The 27,707-nt window shown below is 47.4% G+C and overlaps 1 protein-coding gene across 9 annotated transcripts in view; it reads right to left on the bottom strand.

Moving 5' to 3' along the window:
* Nucleotides 1–1,746: 1,746 nt before the first annotated feature.
* Nucleotides 1,747–27,707, bottom strand: part of TANC2 (tetratricopeptide repeat, ankyrin repeat and coiled-coil containing 2) — a 142,648-nt gene continuing 116,687 nt past the window's right edge. For 7 of the 9 annotated variants that reach the window (XM_030966077.1, XM_030966074.1, XM_030966076.1 and 4 more), the window contains 14 exons: nucleotides 24,638–24,746; nucleotides 22,287–22,409; nucleotides 21,038–21,274; nucleotides 19,506–19,691; nucleotides 18,544–18,637; nucleotides 15,316–15,449; nucleotides 14,626–14,749; nucleotides 12,472–12,647; nucleotides 11,503–11,635; nucleotides 10,920–10,949; nucleotides 9,939–10,030; nucleotides 8,309–8,455; nucleotides 6,353–6,453; nucleotides 1,747–5,214 (listed from right to left, as the gene is read on the bottom strand). In XM_030966077.1, the coding sequence (XP_030821937.1) occupies nucleotides 3,207–5,214; nucleotides 6,353–6,453; nucleotides 8,309–8,455; nucleotides 9,939–10,030; nucleotides 10,920–10,949; nucleotides 11,503–11,635; nucleotides 12,472–12,647; nucleotides 14,626–14,749; nucleotides 15,316–15,449; nucleotides 18,544–18,637; nucleotides 19,506–19,691; nucleotides 21,038–21,274; nucleotides 22,287–22,409; nucleotides 24,638–24,746 (3,694 nt within the window). In that variant the 3' untranslated portion in view covers nucleotides 1,747–3,206. The remainder of the gene's footprint in view (nucleotides 5,215–6,352; nucleotides 6,454–8,308; nucleotides 8,456–9,938; nucleotides 10,031–10,919; nucleotides 10,950–11,502; nucleotides 11,636–12,471; nucleotides 12,648–14,625; nucleotides 14,750–15,315; nucleotides 15,450–18,543; nucleotides 18,638–19,505; nucleotides 19,692–21,037; nucleotides 21,275–22,286; nucleotides 22,410–24,637; nucleotides 24,747–27,707) is intronic. The other 2 variants (XM_030966073.1, XM_030966078.1) reach the window with 1 other exon arrangement.

The raw sequence follows: 27,707 nt of genomic DNA, 5'->3' as shown, positions 1-27,707 counted from the left end.
CAGATCTAAGAGTACAGGATGAAGGGCCCTCAGGGTGAGATCTGACCTTGTGCTCCCCCAAGCACAACAGGGCCATGCCAGCACAACACAGAATGACCTCTGCTTCTCCTCATGCAAAGACCAAATCATGACTTTGAGACGTAGGGGACTGAGCAAGAACAGCGTTTCCAGGAAGAAATGTGCTTCTTACCCACCTGGTGACCACAGCAGCCATCCTGCCTCAACTGTCCCTAAGAGAATTGCCAGGGAAGTGCTTTAAAACCACTGCAAATAATTTTGTATTCAAAAATTACTCAATCTGTTGATGCTTATATACAGGAATCAGTTCTTGTGCTATAAATGTTATGATTCATTGCTTTGTTTCTTTTCTCTTCTTCTTTTTTTTGAAAAATACACTAAGAGACATGAGCTGTTTTGCTATTTTTCTAATGAAGACACTACTCACGCTTAAATATCCAGTATTTATCATAGTAACAAATCCAAACAGTAAAGTGCACCCATTTACAGAGAGAACAGATGGAAAACCATTAGTGCAAGAATCCCGTGGAAAATGTAACACGTGGAATTGTGAAAAAACCTGCATGCTGCAGTGTTTCAAGCCTTCTTCAGCTTTGTGGTTGTGTTAAAAGCGTGAGCTGTTTTCTCTTAAAACATCTTCAGAAACTGGGAAGTTACACACAGGAGTGCTGTGGGGGGATGTTCTGAAGGACAGGACTGGGAGCACAAGGCAGTGAGTGGCGAAAGCAGAGCATGGGCAGTTCTGTCACTGCCCCTGGAGCACCCTGCTGGCGTGGCAGGGGGAGAGGAGCACCCATGGCTGGATAACACAGGGCCAGGGCTGGGCTGGGTTACTTTTTCCTTTCCAAGAAGTAACTAAAGGTAGGAAGCCACTCACTCAGGCAGAAAGCTGGAGGATGGGAGGCACTAAGCAAAGTGACTGATGCTGCTCCAGACCCAGGATACATCTCCCAGCTATGGGCATGTGGGATGTGGAGGAGAAATCAAGTTATTCCTTACAATACAGAGCATGTTATTTCAGAAATGAAAGGAAGAAAGAAAACCATCACACCCCATTTGCAAGGAGAGAAACCATGCACAGGCCTGGGTGTCCCCACATTGAAGGGGTCCCAGCCAGCCCCCATTTTACAGAGCCCTGGGATAAAGCAGAGTCAGCACTGGGTTGCACCTCAAGGAAGAAAACACCAACCTCAATCCAAGTACTGGCTTTGACAAAGACCAAATGGCCCCTGGGGCACCCCAAAGCTGCCAAAACTCATAGAGGAACCCCCTCTTCCAAATGCTCTCCATGTGTCTATGAGACACAAGCCTCCCCTGGCCCAAGGTGTGCATGTCCCAGCTTGCTCTGAGCAAGTTAGGCAATGAAATAGCAATGAGATGTGCTGAGCCACACACAGGGGAAAAAAAAAAAGTCCCATCAAAGCCAGGGTTTGCTTAAAGAGTTCCAGACCCTGTCCTGAGCTGGTGTGAAAGGGTGCAGCTGCAGTGACGTCTTGCTGGGATATGCTCACTCACACCAGCGGAGGCTGGAGCCCGTGATTTGGTTCAAGAAGTCTTGCAATCGATTCTCAGTAGCCCTTTGGAGGTATCACTCCCCTGCTCAGCACTGAATCGCTCCCCAGAGTTGATATGAGTGAGGTTTGGCATTGGGCAACAGGCACTAGTTTGCTTTAAAACAAGCTACAGCGTTATCACTCTCCCTCCCATCATCCCACCCTTCACCCTCAGAACAGAAAAGGCAGATTACAAACCCACCAGGAATAAAGGAATCGGTAAAGGAAGTTCTTCCCCCCACCTCAAAAGAAATTTTCAGCAACTAATTGAAAAAATTTTTGAAAATCCTATCAAAAGGATTTTGGAACCGGCCCCTGCTTTTCACACTGTCTTGATGTGACTTGCATTTGATTACAAAACTGAAAATAATAAAAAAAACCAACCTGAACTGGAGAATGTCCTGAAATAGATAACATAAATAAATTATAAATAGGTCTCTCTGAACTACAGCTTCTCAAAAAGCAACACATGGTTTCTACCATGTACAGATATGGAACACGGTGTCCCTTTCTAGGATTTCAGGAACAGAGAATCTTAGAGGAGCACAGCCCCTGCTACAGCCCCTGCTCCCTGGCAGGACTGAGCCAGAGGGAAGGGATGCTGCAGGCCTGGCACTGCAGAAGGACCCTTCCTCTTTCATCATGCCATGTTCTACATCCTCATCATAAAAAAAGTAAAAAAAAAAAAATTGCAGTTTTCCTCTTCGAATACCATTTTCTAAGTCAGATTTTTGCTCTTCCTTGCAAGTAATAAATCCCCTCCCAGATGAAGTCCCCAACACTGACTTGCCCCATGCAAATGCTGTGGGTGAGGTGAAGTCTGCCAACAGCGTGAAGAAGTTAGTGCAACCCTGGTTCATGCACAAGAGGTTCCTGGCCAACTCCCTTGGCTGATTAAAACACATAACAAAGGGCCAACCTTACACCCTCAATGCTTGTAAAATGCCCCAGAGCAAAGAAATCAGTGTGAGGGCACCTGGTAGGTACTTGGAAAGCAGCAAAGTGCTGTGTGATCCCCACTCCTTCTGGCCAGTGACAAGTTAAATAAAGAAGGAAAGCGCTGTAAGCCAGCAGAATCAGAATGGGTATTGTGGGTGCTGTGCATAGCTACTGATGTTAAATCACATCACTGAGGGTAATCTGCTCTCTGGGGCAAAGAGCCAAACAGCCTGGCTGGCATGGGGACCTGTGGATGCAGCCTTGGGAAAGGCTCCTGTGGAATTCCCTAGGAATTCCCATCAGAGTTGAGTAAGAGATCACTGAGACAAAAGAAACCAATTTAAATCCAAGGCAATTGTCTCTTGAAAAAGAGCTGGTTACCTCCTGCTGCGTAGGGATATCTCTGGACCACCCCACACCATGGACTAAGATATCCTGGTTGGAACTTTGCTGGAATTGGGCAAATGATACTGGCTCGGCTGATGTTGGCTTCACAGTCAGCTGGGGAACAAAAGGGCTGGAGCACGTGCATGGCTGTCTGACCACCACATAAAGTACCGGAGAAACTTGATCATGTAGCTATCAAAGAGAAATAAAAATAATAATAGTAATAATAATAATTATAATAGTATGCATGGAAATCAAGCTTGGAAGTGTGTGCTGAAAACATGAGGGTCTCACTCCAACAAGTGTCTTTTACACATTAGACTCCACAAATGGTCTCTTTGGTTTGATTGGGGACGTCTGCCCTTGCCTGGAGTCCCTGGAGAGCTGCCTGTACAGGTTATCCTGGTAGGCCTGCGCCACGGGCAGCGTCCTTGCCACCTTGACGTCGGGGTATGAGGAGGCTTGGGTGACTCTCTCCAGGAGGTCTCCCCGGGACCCATTGGCCAGCATCCCATGGGGGCTGTAATAGTCTTCCTCTAGCAAATGGCCATTCTGTGCATTGTTGGTTTTGTTATAAAAGGCAATGTTGCTGATTGAAGAGGGTGGGCTAAAGGATTCCGGCTGGGGCAGATTGCCAGGAGACGTAGGACTAATGACAGTGTCCACTGACGACACAGCCCAGGTCCGGTTCTGCTGATGGAGATGGGGGTACTGCTGAGTCCGAGCAGTTTTATCTATGATTCCCATGAACGGTGTGGTCCGGGAGCGGGCTGGCTCGCTGGGGTAGCCCCCCTGCGTGGGCGAGACTGGAGACAGCTCATCGCACGATCTGTCATAGGCTGGCTTCAGGGGAATCTCCATTTGCTGAATCGAGGCAGAGGGGCGAAAGTTGGGAGTCAGGTTGGAGGTGGAGGAGATGCTATTGCTGGAAGGGGAGAAGCGGAGGCCAACGCTCTGAGAGTGGAGTAGAGGCCTTGGAGTCGGTGGGTGAGGCTTGATTTCGCTGGGATTGACTGTGATGGGCCTTCTTATGAGGTGAGACACATCTGGAGAGCCCAGCTGGTTGGCGGGGAGGGAAGAACGCTCCAGGTCAAGTTTTGAGTGGCACACCGGATAGTAGGAGGCGGACTGGCTTCGCCCAATCTGAGGTGTCTGGCTGTATCTCATCCCCCCTCTGTAAGCCGAGGATGGTCTCTGTGGAAGGTCTTCTTTGGCCAGCCCTCCATGCTGACAGATGGCTCCGGCGCTGAGACTCGCCTGCACGTGCTGCACGGGCCTGCTGTCACCCACGATGCCCCCGATGGAGCCCTGGTAGACCAGGCGGCTCTGGCTGACCCCCATGTCCCCTGATGATGACTGGTACTTGCTGGCCATCGAGTGGGCAACCTGGCTGTAGGCACCAGTTGGGATGACAGTACTGGAATGGACGGCAGAGCTGGGCTGGTTGCTCCTCACGATCTGTGCCTTGGCTGGCTGCAGCCTCAGCCCCGGCTGCGGCACGGCCACGGGGAGCTGGGGCATCTGGAAGGATCTCTGCGTCATCTTGGACAGCGGAGACTTGGGCCTGCCGGGGAGCTGGGAGACGGCGCTGGGCTCCTGCTGGTAGCGGACCGGGGAGCCGGACTGGGACCGGTAAACGCTCATGCTCTCTGCGGGGGGACTGGCGCGGTACTGGGGGCCTCTGCGGAGGGGAGACGGCGGTGGGCTCTGATACTCCTTCCCCTGGCTTCCCACGGGAGGGGGGCTGAAGCGGTAAGTGGAGCCCTGGTGAGCTGGGGATGTGTGTGGAGGACTGGGTCTGTAATGTGAGTTTTGGTGTGTTGGAGATAGAGCAGGAGATGTGGACTGGTATCCCTGCCTGGTCGGTGAACCCACAGAGCTGTTGGACCTGAAATCAAAGACCTGATGAGAGCCAAGAGGTGAGCCAGAAATATAGGCTGAGTCCCTGTGAGCTGGAGATGGGGGCGGGCTCTGGATGATGGGCAGCCCTTGGTTTGGCCTGGACTCTGTCTGTAAGCCAATGGAAATATTTTCTACGTCCTGCTCGAGGTATTCCTCCTCAAAGATATCTTGCACAGAATACAGCTCTTCATGCTGGGCTTCAGGTTCTGGCTCCACTGGGAGTGGAGGTGATGGCTGCTGCTGCTGCTGCTGCTGCTGTTGTTGCTGCTGTTGCTGCTGCTGCTGCTGCTGTTGTTGCTGCTGCTGCACCTGCCTGCACTCCTCCTCCACCCGCATCAGCAGCCGCTGGATCTCACGGTTGTTAGGACACAGCTTGATGGCCTCGTTCAGGTCCTCCAGGGCTGCTGAAAACTGCCTGCTTGACAAAGGAACAGAAATGAGAACTGAAAGTACTTTGGATTTGGATGGAGCTGTTTTCAGAGATTCCAGGGGAATAAAGTGGCTTGTGCCTGTTACTGAGGGAGAGAGCTGTGATTGCTACTGCTTGGTGCACCTCTCACATGCTGCCCTTATGGGCCTCCCTTGGATTTACACTATCCAAACAGAGGGAAAATTCTGGAGAAGAAGGGAACACAGTCCTTAGGTGGCACAACCCAGACTAGCAAACATGCCTGCCTCTGCAGCTTACGTTAGGGGCTGATTAATTACTCCCCCTAGCATCACCATGAGCTTCACCTCTGTTTTAGCAAAGGGGACACCAACACACTGATCACCACAAGCCCAGCTCACCAACTGCTGTAAACAAGCTCTGACAGAGCTACAACCACTTATGCCAGTGAAAATTTAACTCCTGCCTGATGCCAAGACCACACAGCGTCAGGCCTGGCTCCAGAGCTCAGGGGCTCCCACAGGTCAGCGCTCTGGGCAAGGCTTGTCTCTCCAATTTTGCAGTGGATTTTGGCTAACTTCTTTGGAATGAAGCAATCAAGCAATGTGCCAGAGGCTGTGAGCCCAGGGAAGCCTTTGTGAGGGAAAGGCCAGCCTAGGAGGCGTAACAGGGAGGTGGGGGCTTGGGAATGGGGTTGTCATTTACAGGGACACTGCTCACTATGGAGCAAAACTATGTGTTTGAACATGACTGTGATCTGGGAAAACCCACTCAGATGGGGGAAAAGCTCCCATCTGTGATCCCCCCAGCACCTCCCAACACCAGCTTAATCTTCTGTACAGGCCATGAGTCATATTCTGCTTTGAGTCCAAGTTGTGGTCAAACTAAAGTGCACTTTGAAAAAGAACACCCCACTTTGGTGCACAGGTCTCCAGTGTTGTAAGATGTCCAGACAAAGTTCTCCCAAAACATTTGGACTCAGAAATCACCAGATGAGGGAGGGCATTACTTTGGAGTTCAGGACGTTTGTGATCTCACTAATGAACATTCCTTGGCATTTCTTCCCATGAGGGCATTGCCTGGCTCTGCAGGGTGGGTGCCCACACTTGATGTGACAGGCTGGCAGAGACTGGCCCCTCACACCCTCCTCTCTGTCCCTCCTCACCTGCTGCTGCGTTTGGCCCTTGCTCTTGCATAGTAAGCTTCGTAAGACTTCGGTTTCAGCTCCAGAGCTTTAGTGGCAAACTCCTCCGCCATTCCAAAATCCTGTCATTTGAACAGGTGTGCAGGTAAGTAACTGAATAAATTCAGAAATAAAAAATACATACAGCATGGAAGAAAACAAACTTAGTATGGACTTTCTTTTTCATATTGCATGGAAAACTTGATGGTTTTGGAATATTTTACATGGATTCAGCATTTACAGACAGGGAGCTATGATGGCATTTCCAAAGACTCAGGTGTTGTTAACCCAAGTTGCTGTCATCGCCCTCATTGTGTCCCCAACAATGTGCATGTAAATCTCTCTCCAACAACCTACAGTCTTGAGGAAACATCTGGTCTTGCAGAGGCTGGAATTTTATCTCGTGAATGATTTTTTCCCATAGCTGAATGCAATAGGAAACCTTTCCCACGCCTTTCTGCTTCCCTGAACACACTGACATTCTTTGAGGGGCTGAAGAAAATTGCCTGTGAAGGACAGGGCTGCATTAGCTGCAAGCAGGACTTGCCTGGAAAAGGTCTCCTATCAATCCCACTGTTCCTCACTTCCCCATGACAGCTCACCTGGGAGATAATGTGGGAGCAGGGAGAGGGTGACAGTGTGGGATGGGACTACTCTGGGTGCTTTCCAGGGGCAGTGCCATGAGAGCAGCTTATCAGCTCTGGTTCAGACCCTGTCACCACCCTCCCTTGCCTTGTTCTGAATGCTTCATGTCCTGCTAAGCTCAGCACTTGTGAAACAGAACTCCTCCTAGTGGGGAGGATTCCATTTCACAGCCAAGCACTGCTTTGGATTGCTGCACTGGGCTATGACCTGAGCAGCTCTGGCAGAAAGGACTGAATAGTGCTGCTCCTGATTTGTTCAAAAACTTGTGATGCCAACTCTTGCTATGGGCATGCCCAGCCTGGGGAACATTATACTTCTCTTTGTACCTGCAGTAGCAGTTACTGTCCAACAAACTGAACTGGGAATGCAGTCATAAGGTATCTTTATGGCCCCATCTATAGGTGCAAAAACTGCAAGAGCAATTACAACCCTCTAAAATTTTCTATCACAAAAGCTGGCATTCCCCAGTTAATGGTAAACCAAAAATTTTGTCCTCAAAGCACAGGACAAGACCTGGAGTTGATTAGCTGTGAACTGGCTGATTTAAAGAGAAGGTTCACACTTTTTCTCCAAACTGTGTTTGTTCACCAGCATTAAGATTTTACTCCCCTTGTTTTCCATCTTTCTTCCTCACAGAAAAAACCAAAAGAAGGTGTCCCAAAAACTCCCTCCCCTCCAGTGTAACCTTTGCTGGCTCTAACCTCAGCTATGTCACTTTTTGAGTTTATGGGGACTTTAATTTGTGGAAGTGAAAGTCCCTGCACTCCAAGTCAGGGAAGGGTGGCAGAACAGGCATCTGCACGAGCTGGTTGCTGGATGCTGCCAGATTGCAGTGGGGAGAATGACAGGGATCTGGAAGTTCTGGGCTGAGAAGGAGTCTTGTGGAGGTGTTTCTGGATGAGTCACTGCCCTGGGGAAGTGCTAACCCCCTAAGCATATGCTCCTTCATTTGAAATTAATTAGTATTCAGAGGAGCACATCTCCTGGCTCCTCCTCACTGCTGCCCCAGAAATCTGGAAAATGCCTCCACCCCCATGTGACGATGTGAACATCATCATCAAAAGGGAGTAATAAAAAATTCAGAGAGCTATAAACACAGCAATGAATTTTTAATCATCCGAAACACATACTAAATCATTACTGCTTTGGAATTATAAAATGTCAGTGCTCTGTGAAGGACAACCAGGTTACAGGGAGGAGACATCTGAGAGGCCAAAGCACGATTAGGGCTGGACATGTCTCTGCAGAAGCACAAAGCTGTTGGGCTCTGCCATGAGGAGAGGGGACACTCACATTCATTTTCCTTCGACACCGGGAGAGGTTGAGGAGCAGCGACACCTTCAGCTCACGGAAGGTTTTCAGGTCTTCTCCAAACCCTTCTCTGGGGAATTTTTTCAGAGCATACTGGTAGCGCTGGGCAGCCTCTTTCACTTTACCTTTCTATTAGAAGAAAAACATATCAAAACTCATCCTTGGGTTGAGCGTACCTCCCTGCAGAGAATTCACTCACCAGCCCAACCAATGTTTTAGGTGGCTAAGGAAGCACAACTTCACTACTTAGCTCTTTCCTAGAAAAGAAGGGCAGAACATTTGATCAAGGGAACATCTGAGCTGGAAAGGCAGATGCCTTGCACAAGTTGAGATCTCCCACTTCATACAGAGCTGTCACGCTACAGCAGGAAACGTGGAGAAATGGTGTTAACTCGATACAACTCCATCTGGTTCTTGGCTGGATGGTCTTTTGAGCTGGGTGATCAGTTACCCATTCCTGGAAAACACCCTCCACCCAAAGCTTAATACCCATCCAGGAAGGTAAGGAACACAAATTGTGTGACTTTGGGTGGAGCTCTGGGGCTCAGAGAAGCCTCTGCAATAGCAAAGACAAATGTTACAGCACTGCCATGGCTCTGAACTTGGACAAACAGGGTGAGATTCACCTCCCTGGACTTCAGATGTTTAAAGCTCTACATCTGAGTCTGTTAAGTGGGTTCTGTTTATAATTATTGGTATGCAACAGTCACCTTCAAAGGTGACTCATCTCTGCTATTTTGGGCAACTAATTTTGGGATGGGATGATGTGCACCCTGAAGGGGGGCAGCCGACACAGGGTGAGAGAAAGAGGGCAGGATGGGATCTAGGACACACACAGTTCCTCAGGACACAGACATAAATTTTGCAGCTACAAACAGTGATTTTTAAAAACCTGTAGATTCAGGTTTCTCGGCTGTATCATGTATCTCTGGCAGATAACTCCTACTACAATGCCAGCTTTGCCTATTTTCTGCTTCACCCTTAGAGCCTCACAGTGAATCATTGTTGTACTTGCACAAGTTCTGTGTGTGTGCAAATCCCCAGGTTTTAAAGACTGGCTTAAAACAAACAGCAAAAAAAGACTACCTAACTGTAACGGTGAAATGTCTCCCATGGGCTAAAGGACATGACAAAGCCAGCTGTGTCCTGACAATCTGTTCTCATTGCAAGAAGTTTATTCTGGGAGTTTTTCTGGGATATTCTATCCTGTTGCCTTGACCCCCAACAGTGAGCTCACTAGGTAATGACAAGGCTGCCAGACCTGATGCAATGACAGCAGCACTCCCAAAAAACACTTAGGTCCTGCTGTTTTCAAAGAGGAAATGAAGTGCTGGCTCTAATCCAATGCAGCTTGGCTTTGCTTCAGCTTTGTTACAGATTTGGGCAATCAATCCCCTCTTCTCCAAGCCCACTAACCAAAACCAAACAGTTTAGAACACAAGGAATGCTGTGAGTGGGAGCTTCTACTTGCCATGGGTTAAGGCAGCAGCATTAGGATCACAGAATCATTTAGGCTGGGGAGAACCAACCACTGACCTAACATGTCCAAAACCTCACACCAAGTAATGCTGCAAGTTGCATCTGTTCCATGTTCCAAACCCACCCTTCTCACCTTATAAAACATGTCTCCCTCCTCCATCAGCTTGCTCAACAGGATGATCATGATGTCTGGTTTGGAGGTTGCCATTGCCCAAGTTGCTGGACCTGTAGTGTACAGGATGCATGATGGGTAAAGAACTCATACAATGCAAGGGTGGTAGGAAGCTGGGTGGAAAAAAATACCCTGGGGTGGGAATTTCTGCTGGAGAGAACAACTTGGCATGGTCAAAGGGCAGAGTGCTCCAAAGGACTGAGCTGACAATTCCTCTGACACCTAAATTAATGTCATCCCCCTTGCAATGGTTTTCCTTTGCAGTCATTAAGGCTAATCCCAGTGGTCTGGGAAAGCATGGAACAGTTTCCACAAGAGGGCAGTGCTGAATATGGGACATGCTGAGATGGGGGAAACAAACTGTATTTAAAGGAAAAATCAGAGTGGTTACATAAAAGCATTTCTAAACTCAAATCTATGGAAGTGTACTAGGGAATCTGCAGTTTGATTGTTGATAGGTGGTTTGTGGTTAAGTGGATTGTGATTTCCAGCTTCACAAGATGTGAAAGACTAGAGTAGAAAATCCATTGAGGCAGAAAAAAATTACAAAGGGAAGGTTGTGTGTAAGTGCTGCTGGTGCTGAAGGCATCACTGGGCTGGGGGCACTGGCTCTGCACAGGGGCCACCCTGCAGAGCCAGCTCCTATCTCAAGGACTAATACTGGGAGGGAAGGGGTGGCAAAAATTTGAGGACAGCTCATTAGTGTGGGTAAGGAGTAAGTCAACAATATTCTATAAGTAGATGCAGTACATTTTGGGGGAAGGAGGTTAGTTTTTGAGTTCAAGTTATTCTCTGCAACAGTCATTAAAAAAATTATTTGAAGGTGAGGTAAATTAAAAAGATTAGAGGTGTTGGGGACGCATGCAGACTAAATCAAACAGGAGAAAGCAAGGCTAACAAAGCTATCAGATCGAAGCTGATGCTGACAGCAATGAGATATACCTCGTGGGCGACTCGGTAACGTCTGACAACCTTCAAAGAAAGGAGAAAACAAGAAGTTGTAGGAGAGAGGGGGGAAAAAAATGGATGAAGGTGAAAAAAAAAAAAAAGAAAGGAAAAAAGCAGCTGTGAGAGGCAGGCAGCGAGGAAGCCAATGCACCAGCAAAATCCCCTTTCACAGGAAAACGTAACGTGAGCAGCTGTGTGGCGCAGTGCAGGTACACTGAGGTCTGGAAGCATACACAGAGCAAGTGAACGCAGCAGCTCACAGCAAGGCATGGACAGACTACGCTTGGCAACTCAGACTAGTAAAGATAGAAAAAGCATTACCAGAGGAAAGACCTTGCCAAAGAAACAGTTGTTTATTGATTAACTTTTGCTAAGTAATATGACAGGTAAAAAAATAAAGTCCCCATTTTATGAAAGAGAACCAAGTAGTCCTGACTCGCCGTCTGCTTTCCGAGTGTGAAGCAGCGGCTGGGGCTGAGGCTGCCTCTGGGCTCTACGTGTATTTTTTAGGATGCCAGCCCCATTGTTTGAGTCCTGGCTGAGCACAGAGCTGATGGCAGTGTCCCCCTGTTCCTACCTATCTTTGCTCCTTTCTTCAGGAGGGTGACGACAACGGAGGTGTTGCGGCAGCCCACTGCTCTGTCGAGGGGCCGCATCCCACTGTAGTCAACGTGCTCGATCATGGCCCCATGGTCCACCAGGAACTGAACCTGCAATGACAAGCCCAACAATCAGTTCTGTTCTTGGCTGAGACCCCCACACACTGCTGGGGATGGAGGATCAGCAGGAGCTTGCTCTTTTCCACTGCCTGGGCTAAAAGCACCTCCATGGTGTCTGAGTGTACATTGTGGGAAGCAGGTCGAGGGAGGGGATTCTGTCCTCCTACTCCATTCTGGTCTCTGGTGAGACTGGAGAGCTGTATCCAGCTCTGGGGTCCCAAGCACAGGAAGGACATCAGCCTGTTGGAGCAAGTCCAGAGAAGGCCATGGAGATGCTCCAAAGGATAGAGCACCTCTGTTAAGGAGGCTGGGAGAATTGGGATTGTTCAGCCTGGAAAAGGGAAGGCTCCAGGAATATCTCAGAGCCTCTTCCAGTGCCTAAAGGGACTCTGAAAAGGTTGGAGAGGGACTTTGGACAAGGGCCTGGAATGACAGAACAAGGGGGAATGGCTTTAAATTGAAAAAAAGTAGGTTTTGACTGGATATTAAGAAGAAATCCTTCCCTGCAGTGGTGGTGAGGCCCTAGCACAGGGTGCCCAGAGAAGTTGTGGCTTCCCCATCCCCTGAAGTGTTCAAGGCCAGGTTGGACAGGGCTTGAAGCAACCTGGGATAGTGGGAGGTGTCCCTGCCCACAGCACAGGGTGGAACGAGATGGTCCTTAAATTCCCTTCCAACGCAAACCATTCTGGGATCAGCTTCTGTGGAAGCACCTTCCCATATGGAGGGCCAGGACTACACTTGTTCATTGCTACACCAAGTTGAACTGTTTGATTTTATGGCTTTTACAGCAACTTCCCCTTTTCTCTGGGTGTGCCACAGCCACTCACCACCTCAGCGTCGCCGTAGAACGCCGCCAGGTCCAGTGGTGTGCGGCCGTTCTTGTCCGCATGGTCCGTGGCAGCTCCATTCTCCACCAGGGAACGCACCACGGGCAGGTGGCCCTTCAGGCAGGCCCAGCTGAGGGCTGTCAAGCCCTCTTTGTCCATCAGAGAAATGGAGGCACCTGGAAGAACAAGCAGCAGTTCACTTCTGAGCTCTCCATTGTTTAGCACTGTTTACCGCAAACTCTGTGCTCAGCAATGACAGCTTGTTTTCAGAGAGCTCTGTACATAATTATTAGTTCCTTTATTAATGTTTCTCCCACCACAGATCCCACCCTCTGTGGCAACTTCAAATACACTTGATGGGAACTGTGGCAAATGAGTTGATTCACACCAAGCTGCAAACTTTTTCACGCCTACCTCTGCGGGCTTTCCTGGCAAACATCTGAGTAGCATGGTAGATCTGACTTCTCTCATCTGAGACATCATCTTTTTAACTGTTTTTTTTTTTTTTTAACTTAATCCAACCCCATGCCAGCCTGTGTGAGTCAGAGATGAAGACCATTTTGCTGTTTCAGCAGGTCACCATGGGGAATTAAGTCAATTCAGCTCAGTTCTCCTAAAAAAGCACATATTTTTCCTTCTTCACTCCCCTCCCCTTTACCCAAAAGTACACAATTTCCAGCAGTATTTCTTCCTGAACTTTACCCAGTATAAATACAACGTTGTGGGATACACTACTGCCAACTGCAAGCCAAGGAGAGGAGGACTTGACGTTTTCTTGGATGAGGAAATGGCGCTGCCATACCAACGGGTCAGTATTGCTCCACACGGCATATGGATACGGATATGAGAGCTGAACAGCAGCTCTAACTGAACACTCCTCTTCATGGCACGAAGACAACTCCTGTTGCCATGGCACAGCCATGGCTCTGGCTCTGGAGAGAGTGCAGAGATTATCTGTACCAGCTCTGCTCCTCCGAGGAGCTGCAGCTACCTGCGGGATGCTCCTGCCAGCAGCTGGGATGAATTGCTGCTGCAGTGCTTTTCTCCTGGAGGCAAACTCTAAACCTCCCAGCATGAGATTCCCTGCCTCTAGAACGTTCAGCAAATGTGGGAGTGATGTGAATTTCCTGAATGTTCCCGTTCACCCCAGCTGACACATCCCTGGTCTGCACAGGTCGCTCAGAAAGCAGACTAAGAGGTCTCCCTGCTGGCACAAACCGTTTGTGGAGGAGTACAGCATGGCAATGTTTGCTCCAGGTGTGTTCAGAAACCTCTGGCCAGAGCTCTCAACTCAGCGTGGAGTGTCAGTGAGGGGAGGAGGCAAACAGCACCTGGAGCCATCAGGAATGCCAAGGTGGGACATGGGCTGCAAGGTACAGGCTCAGGGAGGACAATGTAGAACCACAGACCCATCTAGGTTGGAAAAGACTTTAGTATCATTGAATCCAACTGTTCCACCAGCACTGCCAACCCCTCCACCAACCATGTCTCCAAGTGCCACATCTTTAAATCCCTTAAATCTCTCCAGGGATGGGGGATCCACAACTGCCCTCAGCAGCCTGTGCCAGGGCTGAACAACCCTTTCATCCCTCCCCTAGAGCAACCGGAGGTTTTTTCCTGTAGTGCCTTACTCCCTGGGAGCAGAGCCTGACCTCCATCTGGCTGCTCCCTCCTGTCAGGGAGTTGTGCAGAGCCAGAAGATCCCCCCTGAGCCTCCTTTTCGCCAGGCTAACCTGCTCCCAGCTCCCTCAATCACTTATTGTGCTCCAGATCCTTCCCCACCTCTGTTTTCTTCTTTGGAAGCGCTCCAGCACCTCAACACATTGCCAGTGTTTTCTCACGTTGCCCACACTGCATCCAGGAACCATTCTGAAGCTGTGGGAAAGCCCCTCCAGATGATCCTGAGCTGAACCAAGCCCAAATTTTGCTCAGGATGAAGCTGGAGCTGGTGTGGTGGGATGCACCACAGCTGGTCCCCAACACTGTGTTTCCTCATGTTGCCCACACTGCATCCAGGAACCATTCTGAAGCTGTGGGAAAGCCCCTCCAGATGATCCTGAGCTGACCCAAGCCTAAATTTTGCTCGGGACAAAGCTGAAGCTTTAGGGGATGCACCACAGCTGGTCCCCTACACCTCCCAGCACGTGCCCTGACCTTGTGCAAGCAGGAACTCCACAGTGCCCAGGTGTCCCTCGGACGCAGCCATCATCAGTGGCGTCCGGCCCTGCTTGTCTGCCATGTTCACATCAGCACCGTGTGTCAGCAGGAGATCCACGATCTGCAGCACACAAAGTCAGGGTTACACATGCAGACACAGCTGAGAAGATGCCAGAGCCAAGGAAAAGCAGAACAGACCCCACATTCTAAAATCTCCCACCCCCTACAGGCATGGTGGCCTCTGGGATTGCTGAATGGATGATTGAGGATTAGGAAAATGAAGGGAGGTATAAGGACAGGAAAAAAATGTTCTGGTGAGTCATGAGCATCCCATTTGCTTCTCAAATGGTGAGACAACCAGAGAAGCTGTGGCTGCCCCAACCCTGAATTGTTCAAGGCCAGGCTGGATGGGGCTAGGAGAAACCTGGGATAGTGGAAGGTATCCCCGCCCATAGGAGGGGGGTGGAATTAGATGATTAGATGATCACTATTCCATGATTCTATGATAACACAGGACTTAAGCAAAGCTGTCTGCAGCCAGCCAGAGCTTGGGGCGATAGAAGAACCACTATCACTTCTTTTTGCTCTGACCACTCCCCAAAAGAGCTGGGGCTTGTCTTCTCCATGCCTATTCCAGCAAGACAGAAGGGATGGCCTGACCCACCAGGGCGAGAGGACCCCACTGACCTGCCAGTGTCCCTGTCTGACGGCGCTGAAGAGCGGCACGACCCCGCGGCGGTTGGGCTGCGCCACGGCAGCGCCCTGCTCCAGGAGCAGCCTGCACACCTCCAGCTTCCCGCGCCCCGCCGCCGCTGTCAGAGCTGCACGAGACAGGAAAGAGGTCAGGGAAAGAGCCACATGCTCATTGGGGTGTTTTCCTACCTGGAAATGGGTCTTTCTGCTGGACGGGGCCTGAAATGTCAAAGCTGTCTCATGGCGGGAAAAACCAACAGAGAAAATGGGCTGGATTGGTACAGCTTCCACTCTTGTAATTTTAGTTACCTCAAATGTCAACTCTTCCAAGAAAAGTTTACATAATGCCATGGAACCAGGCTGTTTGGGACAATCAGCTTTTACTGCTTTCTGCAAGTCACAGTGAAATGGGATGAGAACTCGAAGAAGTATAAAATCATCTTGGCTGAGGTTCAAGGGCTGTCTGAGGTTCAAATGTGACTGAGGTTAAAGGTGTGACTTAGGTTCAGGTTTTGCTGCAAAGAAATGTGATCATGATTTCGTTACTGTTTTCCCTGATGCCCAAGTCATAGGCTGTGAGGCCAAATGTATCTGAGTAGGGGCACAATATCCAGAGAAAATAAAATATCCAGAGAAAATAAAGGTCTTCAGGGACTTGACAAGACCTTCTGCAACCTGGCACTGCCTCATGCCACCATGAGTACAAGGGAGTACATGAGGGATCAAGCAGGAGGCACTGACAGATCCTGCCAGCCACTGATATCAGACACATCTGTGGCTTTTCTTTGTCCAAACAAGTACAGAGCAGTGTAATCCAGATGGAGGACTTTTAATTTCCATATCCCACTTCAGTCTGTAGATCTTTGAAACCAGGGAAACTGGAAAGCAAGACAGGGTGGATTTGTTCACCTGTTTTCCAAGAAGAACACTATTTCTGGGCTTTGTTTCTGGCCAGGGCTGAGATCCTACCAGCCAGGGTCTTTGTGCAAACCCAAAAATATCTCTCATTTTCATATGCCCATGATATTACAGGCGGGTAGAAGCAACACCTGAGAGCTCTTTCCCTGATAAAATGCACTCTGTTAACTCAGAAGTGTGGCTGAATTAGAGAACACATATTCAATCTGAAAATAGTTCCAAGTTCAGGACCTGCCGGTGGCTTGTTTCAGTATTAATTTTAGACTTTCTGGTTCCTCCCTCTCCCTAACTTTCTGTGCACTTCAGCATAGCTCCACTGGCTCCACGTTCTGCTGCTTCTAGTAGGAGTTGGAGCAGAAGGTGGGAGTCTATTTCTGACTGATGTCGCTTGTTTTTTCTTTGAAATACATTTCTGTGGGTTGGCTGATTACAAGGTGTTGATGGGTTTCCAACTGCAACACTGTTAATGGTGTGGGATTTAATTAATTCTCAATTCTCTTCCATATTATGGCTGAATTTTCTTCTCTTGGGGTTGAGAGACACCAAGAGTTAAATGAAAAATCATTTTGCTGCCACAAGCAGAACATTCTGCAAAATCTATAATCAGATCCATGTGGGTTTTAAACGTAAGCTACAAATATAGAAGGAAGCAGAGGGATTGGCATGCAGGGCTGCTGGGTTCCACTGCTAAACCTGCCTGCACTTGAAATGTTGCAGGTTAATTTGACGTATTTTACATCAAAATTACTTATGTTTGCAACAATGAAAATATTGTGAATCACTCCAGTGTTTGGTGTTTGTTCTTCAGAGAAGACTTTACAGAAATAGAATGATTTGATCCATTAATTGTCTACTTTCCTTTGCAATTCCTTCTTCCTGTAGTGACACATCATTCTGCTGCTCTGTTCCTCAAGGTCCAAGCAACTGGAGTGGGTATGTGGCTCCAGCCTGTCCTCTGCAGCTCCAGCTCCAGAGAAGCTCAAAAGCTCCTGTGCCACTGAGCAGCCAGACCTTGCTCCTCCAGGAGGAACTAAGGAGGATGAAAATGGGCTGGTTTGAAGTTTCACAGTCTGCTGGAAAGCTCCCATGGCCCAGCACATCTGAGGTGAGTCCAGCCAAGAAGCAGCAACCAGGATCCAGCACTGGTAAACAGAAATTGTGCAGCTTTTCCATGAGGATGTAGTCCCAGAAGGACCACTGACTGTGCAATAACCAAGTCCTGGCACAAACACCACACAACAACTGCTGTGTTTCTCAAATCAGCTCAAACAGAGCCTGAGACCAGGTTCAGGTGTGGATGTGCCCACCTCCATCAGCAAATCACAGCCTCCTACACCAGGGATCTGCAACAGTGTATTCTGTTTCTGCTGCTGTGTTTTCTTGTAGAAAAAACAACTTTATGTGGAGAAGGAATCATTAAACTGCTCCTATCCAGCACGTGTATCTGTTTCACAGCCTGGCAGCAAGACAAACACTTTGATGGAGATGTTTTTTGCACCTCCAACTCTGATGGAGATAGCATAGGTGACTCAGACACTTTTCTGCTGGGTTTTGATGTTAGTTCTGTCCCAGGGGGAAATGCTCCATCTGGAATTGGCTGTAGTGTGCTGTCAGCAATTCCTAAACTTATGATGTCACTTGGCACTGCCATTTGGATGATATCAGGCTGATATCATTGAGCCAGGCATTTGGTTCTGCTCTGTGGAAGATGAGACATGAGCAACAAGTATCAAAACTCAGACAAGCCAGGATTCAGATTTTCAGAGCAGATTGCTATTTTTAGGTAGAAACCTGCATTTCTCTCCAAATTCATTTAAACGCTCTATTTACTTTTGTGAAAATAAATAATGCAGTTATGTGAAAGTGAGTCTTGAGTTTCATATGAACTTACAGACTTGTTTCATGTAGACAAAAGGCTGCTCAATTTGGTGGTTGGCTCATTTTTGCTCATTTTCCCATCACATCTACCACCAATTTTAATATAAAAGTGCATATTCCTTTGCGATGGCTCCCCAGTTTGTGTGTGATTTGTCAATCCCAAATCCACGTTCCCAACTGTCCCAGTTACTCAGAAACCCCTCTCTGATAGAGAAACTCCAAGATGTCGGGTTAGTGCAGCTTTTTGCATTTTGGGGGGCAGAAGTGTGGCACAACAGAGATGGAAAAGGGCAGGCTGGGAATGTCAGAGCTACCCAGGGAAGGGAAGGGAAGGGAAGGGAAGGGAAGGGAAGGGAAGGGAAGGGAAGGGAAGGGAAGGGAAGGGAAGGGAAGGGAAGGGAAGGGGACAGCTTCTACAGAAATCACCTGTCTCTCCCCAGAGGCTGTCAAAGCTGTTGATCTGTGCTCTCTCCACCTCCTCTTCATCTTTTTCTGGAAGATCGAGCAGGTAGGAGACGATCTGAAACAAAACGATGTGTCAGATCATGAACTCGAATGTGTTATACAGGAACTGCTGACACCATCACACGAGCTGCTTGTAATACACAGAGGGAAGGGAACAGTCTCTGCCTGGCACCTTGAGACCAAGGAAATATTCTTTCTGAGATTAATCACTGAACTTGCTGCCCTGTACAAGCAAAAAAACCCTACCAAGTGTCTTGATATGATGGCACATGATGAGACTTGGTATGGTCAGCTCCCTGTGCCTGTGTCTGTTCTGTTGGAGATGACCTGGTGTGTGCAGTGGGTGCACCTCCTGGAGGAGGTGAGGCTGAGAGGAGGCATTTGGTAGGAAAGAAACTCATTCTTAAGGAAAGGAGAAGGAACTGTGGGTTGCTGGGACTCTTTGGAGTACTAATGGCAGTGCTGCGCTTGGCACTGGCTCAATGGTTGGACTCAATGACCTTAATGGTCTCTTCCAACCTAAACTATTCTATATATAATTTTCCCCATCATGTATCTTTGTCAGGATGGCAGGAGGAAGCTCTCTGGCTCTTCTCTCCCTCGACACGCAGTCCGAAGTTACATTTCTCACACTCCCCATCCGTGCTGGAGGAGCGGTGTAGGCAACGTGTCCCCATCCATCTTACCCCTGCTTAAAAGCTTATTCCAAAAGTTTATTCTGACTACTTAAAGGCTTGTTATCCTTCCTCTCCTGGATGCCTGCCCAGACCACAGGGTTTGCCAAGGGATCTGTGAACACTGGGACAGGGAGGAAGAGCACGACAGAAGTACTCTGGACTCCACCTCCAGACGTTCTCTGGTGAGTGGGCAGGAAAAAGCCAAACCCTTGGTTTCCCTCCCTGCAGAGGCAGAGTAGGTCCTACCTCGGTGTAGCCCATGCTGGCAGCAGCAATCAGGGCCTGCTGGATTGCGTGGCTCTTCTTGAACACTCCCTGCTGCTGGCCAGCCATGCTCCAGTCACACTGGATCAAGAACTTCACCACCTCCAAGTGTCCCCTGAGAGCAGCATGGACCAGGGCACACTGCCCGTTTTTGTCCAAATGATCCACCTTGAAAAGAGATGAAACAATGCAATTAAACAAAACCATGAGCAACACATCTTTGCTTCTTCAGAGTTTCCAATGCCCATTTCAAAATAATGCCACATGTGCAAAATGTGCGTTTTTCTGGAAAACTATCACTTCCATGACCAGAAAACAAACACTTCCAAAGCAATGTCCCAGGCTCTGGAATTATCTTGGCCACAAATTGCTTTGGGGAAAATATCGTTACTTTTTTTTAGGTTTCTCCGGTTTTCTTCAAAAACTCAAAGACTACAAAAATATTTTTTTCGTTGTGTCCTGAAGTCCAGCATTCAAATTTTCTTGTGCACTGAAATACTATAACCTGGCCCTGGACACTTCTAGGGATACAGGGGCAGCCACAGCTTCTCTGGGAACCTGTGCCAGGGCCCAATGCTAAATTACAGTTATATAATACATATGAGAAATATTTAACATAACACATTCACATCAATAATCTATCAATATTTCTCTTTTTCCAACTCCTTCAGTAATCAGTACTGCAGTTTTCTGCAAATATCTCAGTCTTCAAACTACACCAAACTGTGTTTTGGAGTATTTCTCAGTACTGTTAGGGATATTCAAGGAAAACTACGAGTGGCAGGAGTTATGTCACTAAACTCTCTCAAAATACCCAAGAAAAGCAAAATTCTTTTTTTCCTTCATACCATCCCTACATTATTACAGACAACACAACCCAGCAAGATCTAAACAGTCCCTCAGTCATCCTGACATCCATACCAGAACTACATAAACCCATATTTTGCCTTTTGAACTAAAATTAAAGATATAGGGAAACCACAAATTGTTTCCAGGAGGCTCTGCTTCAAAAATCAGCATAATTTTCTTCTTCAACAAAGTATTTTGACTTGACTCATAATATACAATTAAAACTCCACTCATCACAAAGCTAAACAAAGGGGATTTTTCTAGGACAAGTCTGATGAAAATTTTAGGAGAATGTGTCTCAGGGAGATATTTAAAGAATGTTTTGTGCTGGAAAAGCAGCGTTGCCATTTTAACCTTGTGAAGTTCAAGGATTTCTCCAGAACATCCTTATGCAGGTCACCACCAGTGCAGCATCACTAGGCAGCTCCTACCTCAGACCTGAATTCCAGACACCAATTACTGACTCTCAGGAGTTGCTGTCAATGTGGGACTTTTAAACCCACTACATTTCAGCAGAAAAAAACAACACCACAAGCAGCTCCTGGCTTCATCTGCTGGAGGATGCTCCCTAGCAAAGCGTCCCATGTCCTGCCTGCAGCTCCTACCCAGCCTTGAGCAAACGTGGAGCAGTTCAGATCAGCTTTTGAGCACTGTGGTTCCCTTACCTTGGCCCGTTTCTTGCACAGCAGCACCACGATGCTCAGGAACCCGGCGGCAGCCGCGTAGCCCAGCGGGGTCAGGCCGCTCTCAGAAGCAGCATCAACGTTGGCCCCAAACTCCAAGAGCAAGGCCACCATCTCTGCGTAGCCCAGGTGAGATTGGACACACAAAACGGGGGCGTTGTTCAGAACTTCCGTCCGGTAATTCACATTTGCACCTCCTAAAATCAGCAACCGACTGACCTGTGCAAGGAAGGAGAGTCTTAGGCTGAGCTTTACAGAGAGACAGGAGTGACACCACAGCAGAAACCAGGGCCTCTACACACCTCCAAACAAATAGCAAAGGACACAAAATGCTGAGCAAAACCATCTGCCCAAGAGATGGTCCCATTTGATGCAGATGGAGCAGTTTAATCCTTTCCCAAGTGGCTAGGAAGTGTCTGAAGGTGCCGCCACCCTTTGTTTTGGAACAAAGCTACTCCAGCCCTGATGCAGCATCTGGGCACATGGAGGGGATGGGGAATCAAAACACACAGCTGGGGACAGCTGTACTCAGCACCCTTCCCATGGGATTCCTCTCTAGGGTTGGTCTGGCTGTCCCACTGCACGGCTCCCTTTGCCCTCGGCACCAGAGGAAAAGCCAGCACCTGATGCTTCAGAGTGACAAGGAAGGGACATGGGGACAGACACTGAGCTCACCTCACCTGGGTGGGAAGGACCTGGGATAAACATCCTCCCATGTGAGAAAACAATTCCAAACCTGTATCTCTGTCTGAAATCCTTTCTGCTGTAGAGATGGGCTCACCTAAGCCAACACATTCATCTTACCACTGCAAGAGAAGTGCCTGAACCAGCACATGCATGTGTGCTGTTGGATTTGGTGTCACCTCAGAGTTCATGCCTATCTAAGCCAGAGCCCTTTACATGTCAAGTTCCAACATCAGTTATCACATTCCACATCTTTTGGAAGGAAAAAAATCCCATTTTGCACAGGCACAAACTCACTACTTGCTCATTGCAATGAAAAGGAGATCCTTTGTCAAAGCAGCGGAGCCAACAGACAACCTCACATGGTAAAAAAATCTCAACTGACTAAAGGCCTCTCGTCAGCTCAGGACAAACACCCAGCAAGCTGCTCAGCCTGGCCAGGACACTGGACATGGCTCCAGTGAATACTCTGCATGGTCACTGCCCATTGCTGGAGCTTCTTGTGTGAATTCTGAACCCCCCGGCTCTCCAACTTTTCCTCCAGTACCTTTATGTTTGGGGTGTAGAGATTTCTCAGAGATGCCAATGCCATTGAAAGACCTTCAGTACTGTAGGAGATCCAAAGCCCTTGCAGGATGGAGGAAGATACCCCAACTTTTTTACTCAGACCCTGAAAAAGAGGAAGGAACTTAGATCCACATTTACAAATCTGCTCAGTTACACTGAGCAGATCCTCCTGGTCTCTGGATTTCAAAGGACTTTTAGGACAATAATGACTACACCCAAGATAATGTGACAATTTGCCATATCTGACCTTCACAGTCAATTAATAAGCTTGCAGAAAATTACTTGTAAAGGTAATGCAGCCATCTCCAAGGTTGAGGAAAGGTAGGATTTAAGTGTGAGCAACGAGATCCATTCAACACCCTCACAAAATGCCATGTTAGGAACACAGATTGCTGTTTTTTTTTCTTTTTAAATAAAGTACACAGTATCTGCTCACAGTGAGATAAATTCAGGAACTTTCAACCACAGCCTGGTATCTTGTACCAGATTGTCTCCAAATTTTCTTGTTGGAGTCCATGATCAGGTTATATGTAATATATTGACGGTCTGACATATTTTCCAGCACCCCTAATTGGCAGAGCATATTTAAGCAGGTTTCTCCCTCCTGTGGAAGGAGCCATAATTTCCTCATACCCGACAGATGGGAGTGAACAGCTGGATGGAAGAGCAGAGGGCTGGGATGGTGACTCCAGCAGGAGCCATGCTGTCAGTACGCCCTGAATGCTGCTGTTCTGCTACTGATTTCCCACGAAAGCCTGCTGATTCCATGGAAACTGCACAGGCATCTTGCACTGCACATTTAATTCTGTCTCGAAATGCAAACCCTGCTTTCTGCTCTCTCGCACACCGGGTGGTCACGTCCACCCCTGCAGGGTCCCAGGTCTGGTTTGTGAGCCTGGGATTGGGATGATGCTGGTGCCACAAAACCTCAGCACAAGGTGGGGTTTCTTTCCTCTGAAGGAAGATGTGTGGGAATCATCATCCCAACCCATTGCTGGACTCGGCTGCAGCCTCTAATTCCTCTGTGTGAAAGATGATCTGCAGCATCACCTTAGCCATCAACAGATTTGCCATTTGAAATGGTTTCATCACCAAAAGAAGCAATAGATTAGACAAGGTCTTATAAACAACAGCTCCATGTACTTGTTCCCTTAAATTCAGGGAGCTAAACCACAAAAAATACCTGCCTGTATTGAGGGAAAAAGAGGTCAGGAATTTGAGCCACTGTTAAATGCTGCTTTTGAAATGACACAACACAAGACATTAGAGGTCAATATTAAATTTCATGAACTCAGGACGGTGAAATTGGAAAGGGAAAGCATTTTTACAATAAACAGTTAAAATAATTTAAAAATAGTTATACTACTATCAAGCCTATAAATAAGTTGCCTGAATCACCATCAGGAAAAGGAAAAGGGTAGATATTTTGAGAATAGCCCTCTGAAGATAATCACAGATGCTATAGAAATCTTAACTGTTGCATTAGAATATAAATATATACTTAGATATTAGTGCAAGACATAAAAGGTGACATTTACCCCTTAAAGAAAAAGTACATTCAACACCATTATCATTCAGTTACCATTCAGGCAAAAGCTTGCCCTACTTCTCATTTTTTAGCTCATATCTTCCTTTTCTAATTCCCCCTTCAGAACAGTGGGGCAGAGTGAATCCTTCAGCAAAAACAAATCCCAGCTTCATGCAACATCTACATCATACAGAGACCGGATAAAAATACAGCCTTGTTTTTCCTAGTGTTAAGCACCCACAGGTCCTAACACTTTTAAGAAAATCTGCATTTCCTGTGACCTTACAAATCCACCCTCTCATTCCCACCTTCTGGTGCCTGGGCCAGCAGGAAGAATGATATTTAGTTTATGGGTCACATTGGTACTCACATCCAAATTTGCTTTTCAATTACCCAGGTCTTAAATATCAGTGTGAAGAGAAGGATGGACCAATCAGCCAATTTCAACAACTATCAGATTTTCCTGTTACAACCTAAATTTTCATTAGACTCTTCAAAACCACTCTTTTTTAAAGATTTCCTTTTTTTCCTAGATGCTGCTACAAGAATTCATCTTTCAGGGCAAGAAGCATCTTATGGTAGAGAGCAATTTTAGGTAAGGAGGCTATCTGCTGAATTTACCATCTGAAGGAGGGTTTAATTTTAAGGATTTCTTAGGTACCACAGCCAATTTTCTAAACTCACTTCTACATGCTTCAGCAGCCTCAAGCAATCACACTTCTTACAGCAACCCCATGACAAGACTGAGTGCTGCTGGTGCTGTGGATGAGGTTGGTGTAAACCTTCATCTGAATTTTTGTTACCTTAAAAATATGTGCTTTGAGAATGTGATGTCCCAGTTCAATAGTCTGCTGTCTGTTTAATTTTCCTTCTTGTCGAGAAAACCAGAAGGCAAGTAGTGTGTGGCCACTCCTAAAATCAGAAGGAAAAGTATGTTAGTATTTCTCAAAAGAGTTTTTGAAGACAAAAATGTTAATCCTTCAACCACATCCAGCTTTGGGAAACGGTGCTGGCTGAATTCTCACTTGTAAACCAACAACTAATTGCATCCTTTATTATTGGTGATCACTGACAGCTCAAAATGCCTCAGACATTGGCAAACAGCAAACAAAACAAACCCCAACATATTTTCTATATATATTTTCTATGAGTAGGTGTATATTTAGAAACACCAGAGGTACAATGCAATGAAAGCTGAAGTGCTACTTTTATTGTCATTTCACAGAGGCAAACCACATTCGCAAAGCTTGTAACCAACCTGAAGCCACTAGAAAATGCTACATTTAAAATATCCACACTTTGAATAAAATGTCCTTTAAATGACATCTGGGCTTTGTGGACAGTCCCATGGAATGAAACAACTTTATTGCTTTGTAAAACTCCTTCTAAACATGTTCTCCACCTTTCCAGTAATAAAGATGCTTCTGGCAATGCCCTGCCAGATTGACAACCACAGCAAATTAACTGAACTAAACACCAAGTCCTGTTTAAGGCAAAAAAAAAAAATCAGACAATAACTTCTGTTGTTTTAAAGATGATTTTACAGACATTTTTAAACCTTCAAACATTTACAGATTTCCATCTTGTAATTCTGCAAGTTCAACATGGCTGAATCTTCTCAAACATGCGAGAAGATGATTCTCCACAGACACACAAAACACACACATGATGCAGAAATGTGAAGTTTTAATACAATTTCTGGGTGAGATCAGCAAATACCTGCTCCTGCAGGTGCCCCAGGCACGTGTGGATGCCATAGCAGGACATGCAGCAAGCAGAGCAGGAGCCAGAGAGGCTCCACCCTGGGACCTCAGTGGTTTGTGTGATTTTTTTTTTTTGGTTTTACCAACAAAATTATATTCTTCCTTAAGCCTCTGGCTGATCCCAAGGGAGTCCTTTTAAGCCACTTCATTTCTGGAAGTACATAAAAATGTGACTGCACTAAAAGCAATCTAACCCCTTCCAGCCAAGGAAAATAAAATATGATATCAACTGTGGCTTTAAAAGGGCTTTTAAGGACAGGAAATGTTATTAGCTCATCCCTGTCTGGCAAAGCAAAGAAATACCTTGGATGGCCAAACATCTAGTAAATATTACACAAGATAGAAGCTCTCACAGCAGTGGGGATTTACCAGCTCATCCCCATTCAGGGATGAATACTATCCATCTCAAAATAAACTCAGAAAAAAAAGTGAATGACTTCTAATGCCCTGGCCAGGTTTTTGGCAAGGTGTCCCCAGAGCCCTGCCAATGAACCTCCTTTTGGATTGGTAACACATGGATTTGTGCGAGCAGAGCCCAGTGATGCTCTGTCAGCCCTCATGGTGCTGGGAGGACAAGAATGTGCCTGCTGGAAAAACAAATAATAATTTTTCTTACGAGGCAGGACTTGATCCCCAGGTGTGGACAGGTGAGAGAGCACCACATCCCATTTACAGGTAATAAAACTGTTGCACTGGTGAGGAATTCTGTTGTGCTTCATTCCAAAATGCTGCTCTGTTTATAGAGGCACCATCAACTCAAATAACTGTTTTCTGAAATGTTTTTATTGACTTACAGTACTTTCACTCTGAGGTCATAAAAAGAAATTGAAGAAAACTCCCTTTTCTTGCCTGTCAAGCTGCTCTCCACACCTTGGCCTGGCACACGGCCCGTGCTGGGATCCCATTGCTCCATGCTTCCCCTGACTGGAGGAAAAACCTCTCCAGATGGTGACTCTGCCCATCACAACACAGCTCTGATGCCTCAGCTGAGTGCTGAAAACTCATCACCGTGCCCTAGTGCAAGGGAGTGCCTCTGCTCCCATGCATCTGTGCTGTGAGAACTCTCCCTACAGCACCAACAGAAGGGACAAAACATAAAAAGCTGGAACAGAAGGGCCCTGAGAGTGCTTATAGCACCTTGAGTGAACCCCAGCTTGTTGCCTTGCCTTCCTTTGGCTCTCCCCCTCTTTGGAATGGGAGGAGAATGTCAGGTCTCCTATTAGACAAGACAGACAAATGCTCATTACAGTGGTTAACCTCTGGGAATGTCCATGGGAAGGAAGGAGAGACAGATCAGAAGGAAACAAGGGACTAGGAAACACAGCTTGAGTGGTGCCAGATACTGCTGGAAGTCAAGTGGAACACCAGTTGCTGGATTGAACCCAGCCCCATTCTGCCAGATGATGAAAACCTGTAATTGCTGTAATACCCTCAGTCCATCCCATCAACTCATCAGATTCACAATGCTGTGATGGGTTTTGACAGAGGCCAAGGTGTTCAGCTCCACCCCAAGGTTGGTGGTGCAAGTTCAAGAACTTGTAATTCACTGTCCAGGGAGCTGGAGAGACTCTGGACAAGGATCTGGAGTGACAGATCAAGGGGGAACAGCTTCAAACTGACAGAGTAGGTATATTCCTGATTAGACATCAGGAAAACACGCTTCCCTGCGAGGGTGGTGAGGCCCTGGCACAGGTTTCCCAGAGCACCTGTGGCTGCCCCCTCCTGGAAATGTCCAAGGACAGGCTGGACTGGGTTTGGAGTAACCTAAGACAGTGGAAAGTGTCCCTGCCCATGGCACAGGGTTGGACTGAATGGCCTTTAAGGTCCTTTCCAACACATTCTGAGGTTTTATGATTCCACGATTCAGAGCCATCAGCTCCTTCCCCTTCTGGGGAGATCCTCAGGCACAGGATCAGGAGCTGCATCCTTCTGCTCCAGATTGTGAGTGGCTGTGCCCAAGGTCTCTTCAGCCACACCTCTGCCTCTGTGTTCCACATCACAGGAGAGCAAGTAACACCAGGTTTTTGCTCGGTGGTGAAAAGCTCTTTGAGAATGTTTAGGAAGGCTCTGAATGGATCTGTAATGCATTAATCCTAAGCAAGAACTGAAA

Source organism: Camarhynchus parvulus, chromosome 27 (genome assembly GCF_901933205.1).
Source record: "Camarhynchus parvulus chromosome 27, STF_HiC, whole genome shotgun sequence".
In the NCBI taxonomy this organism is placed as follows: Eukaryota; Metazoa; Chordata; class Aves; order Passeriformes; family Thraupidae; genus Camarhynchus; species Camarhynchus parvulus.
Note: the sequence above shows the minus strand (reverse complement) of the source record. Positions and strands in the feature narration are given on the sequence as shown.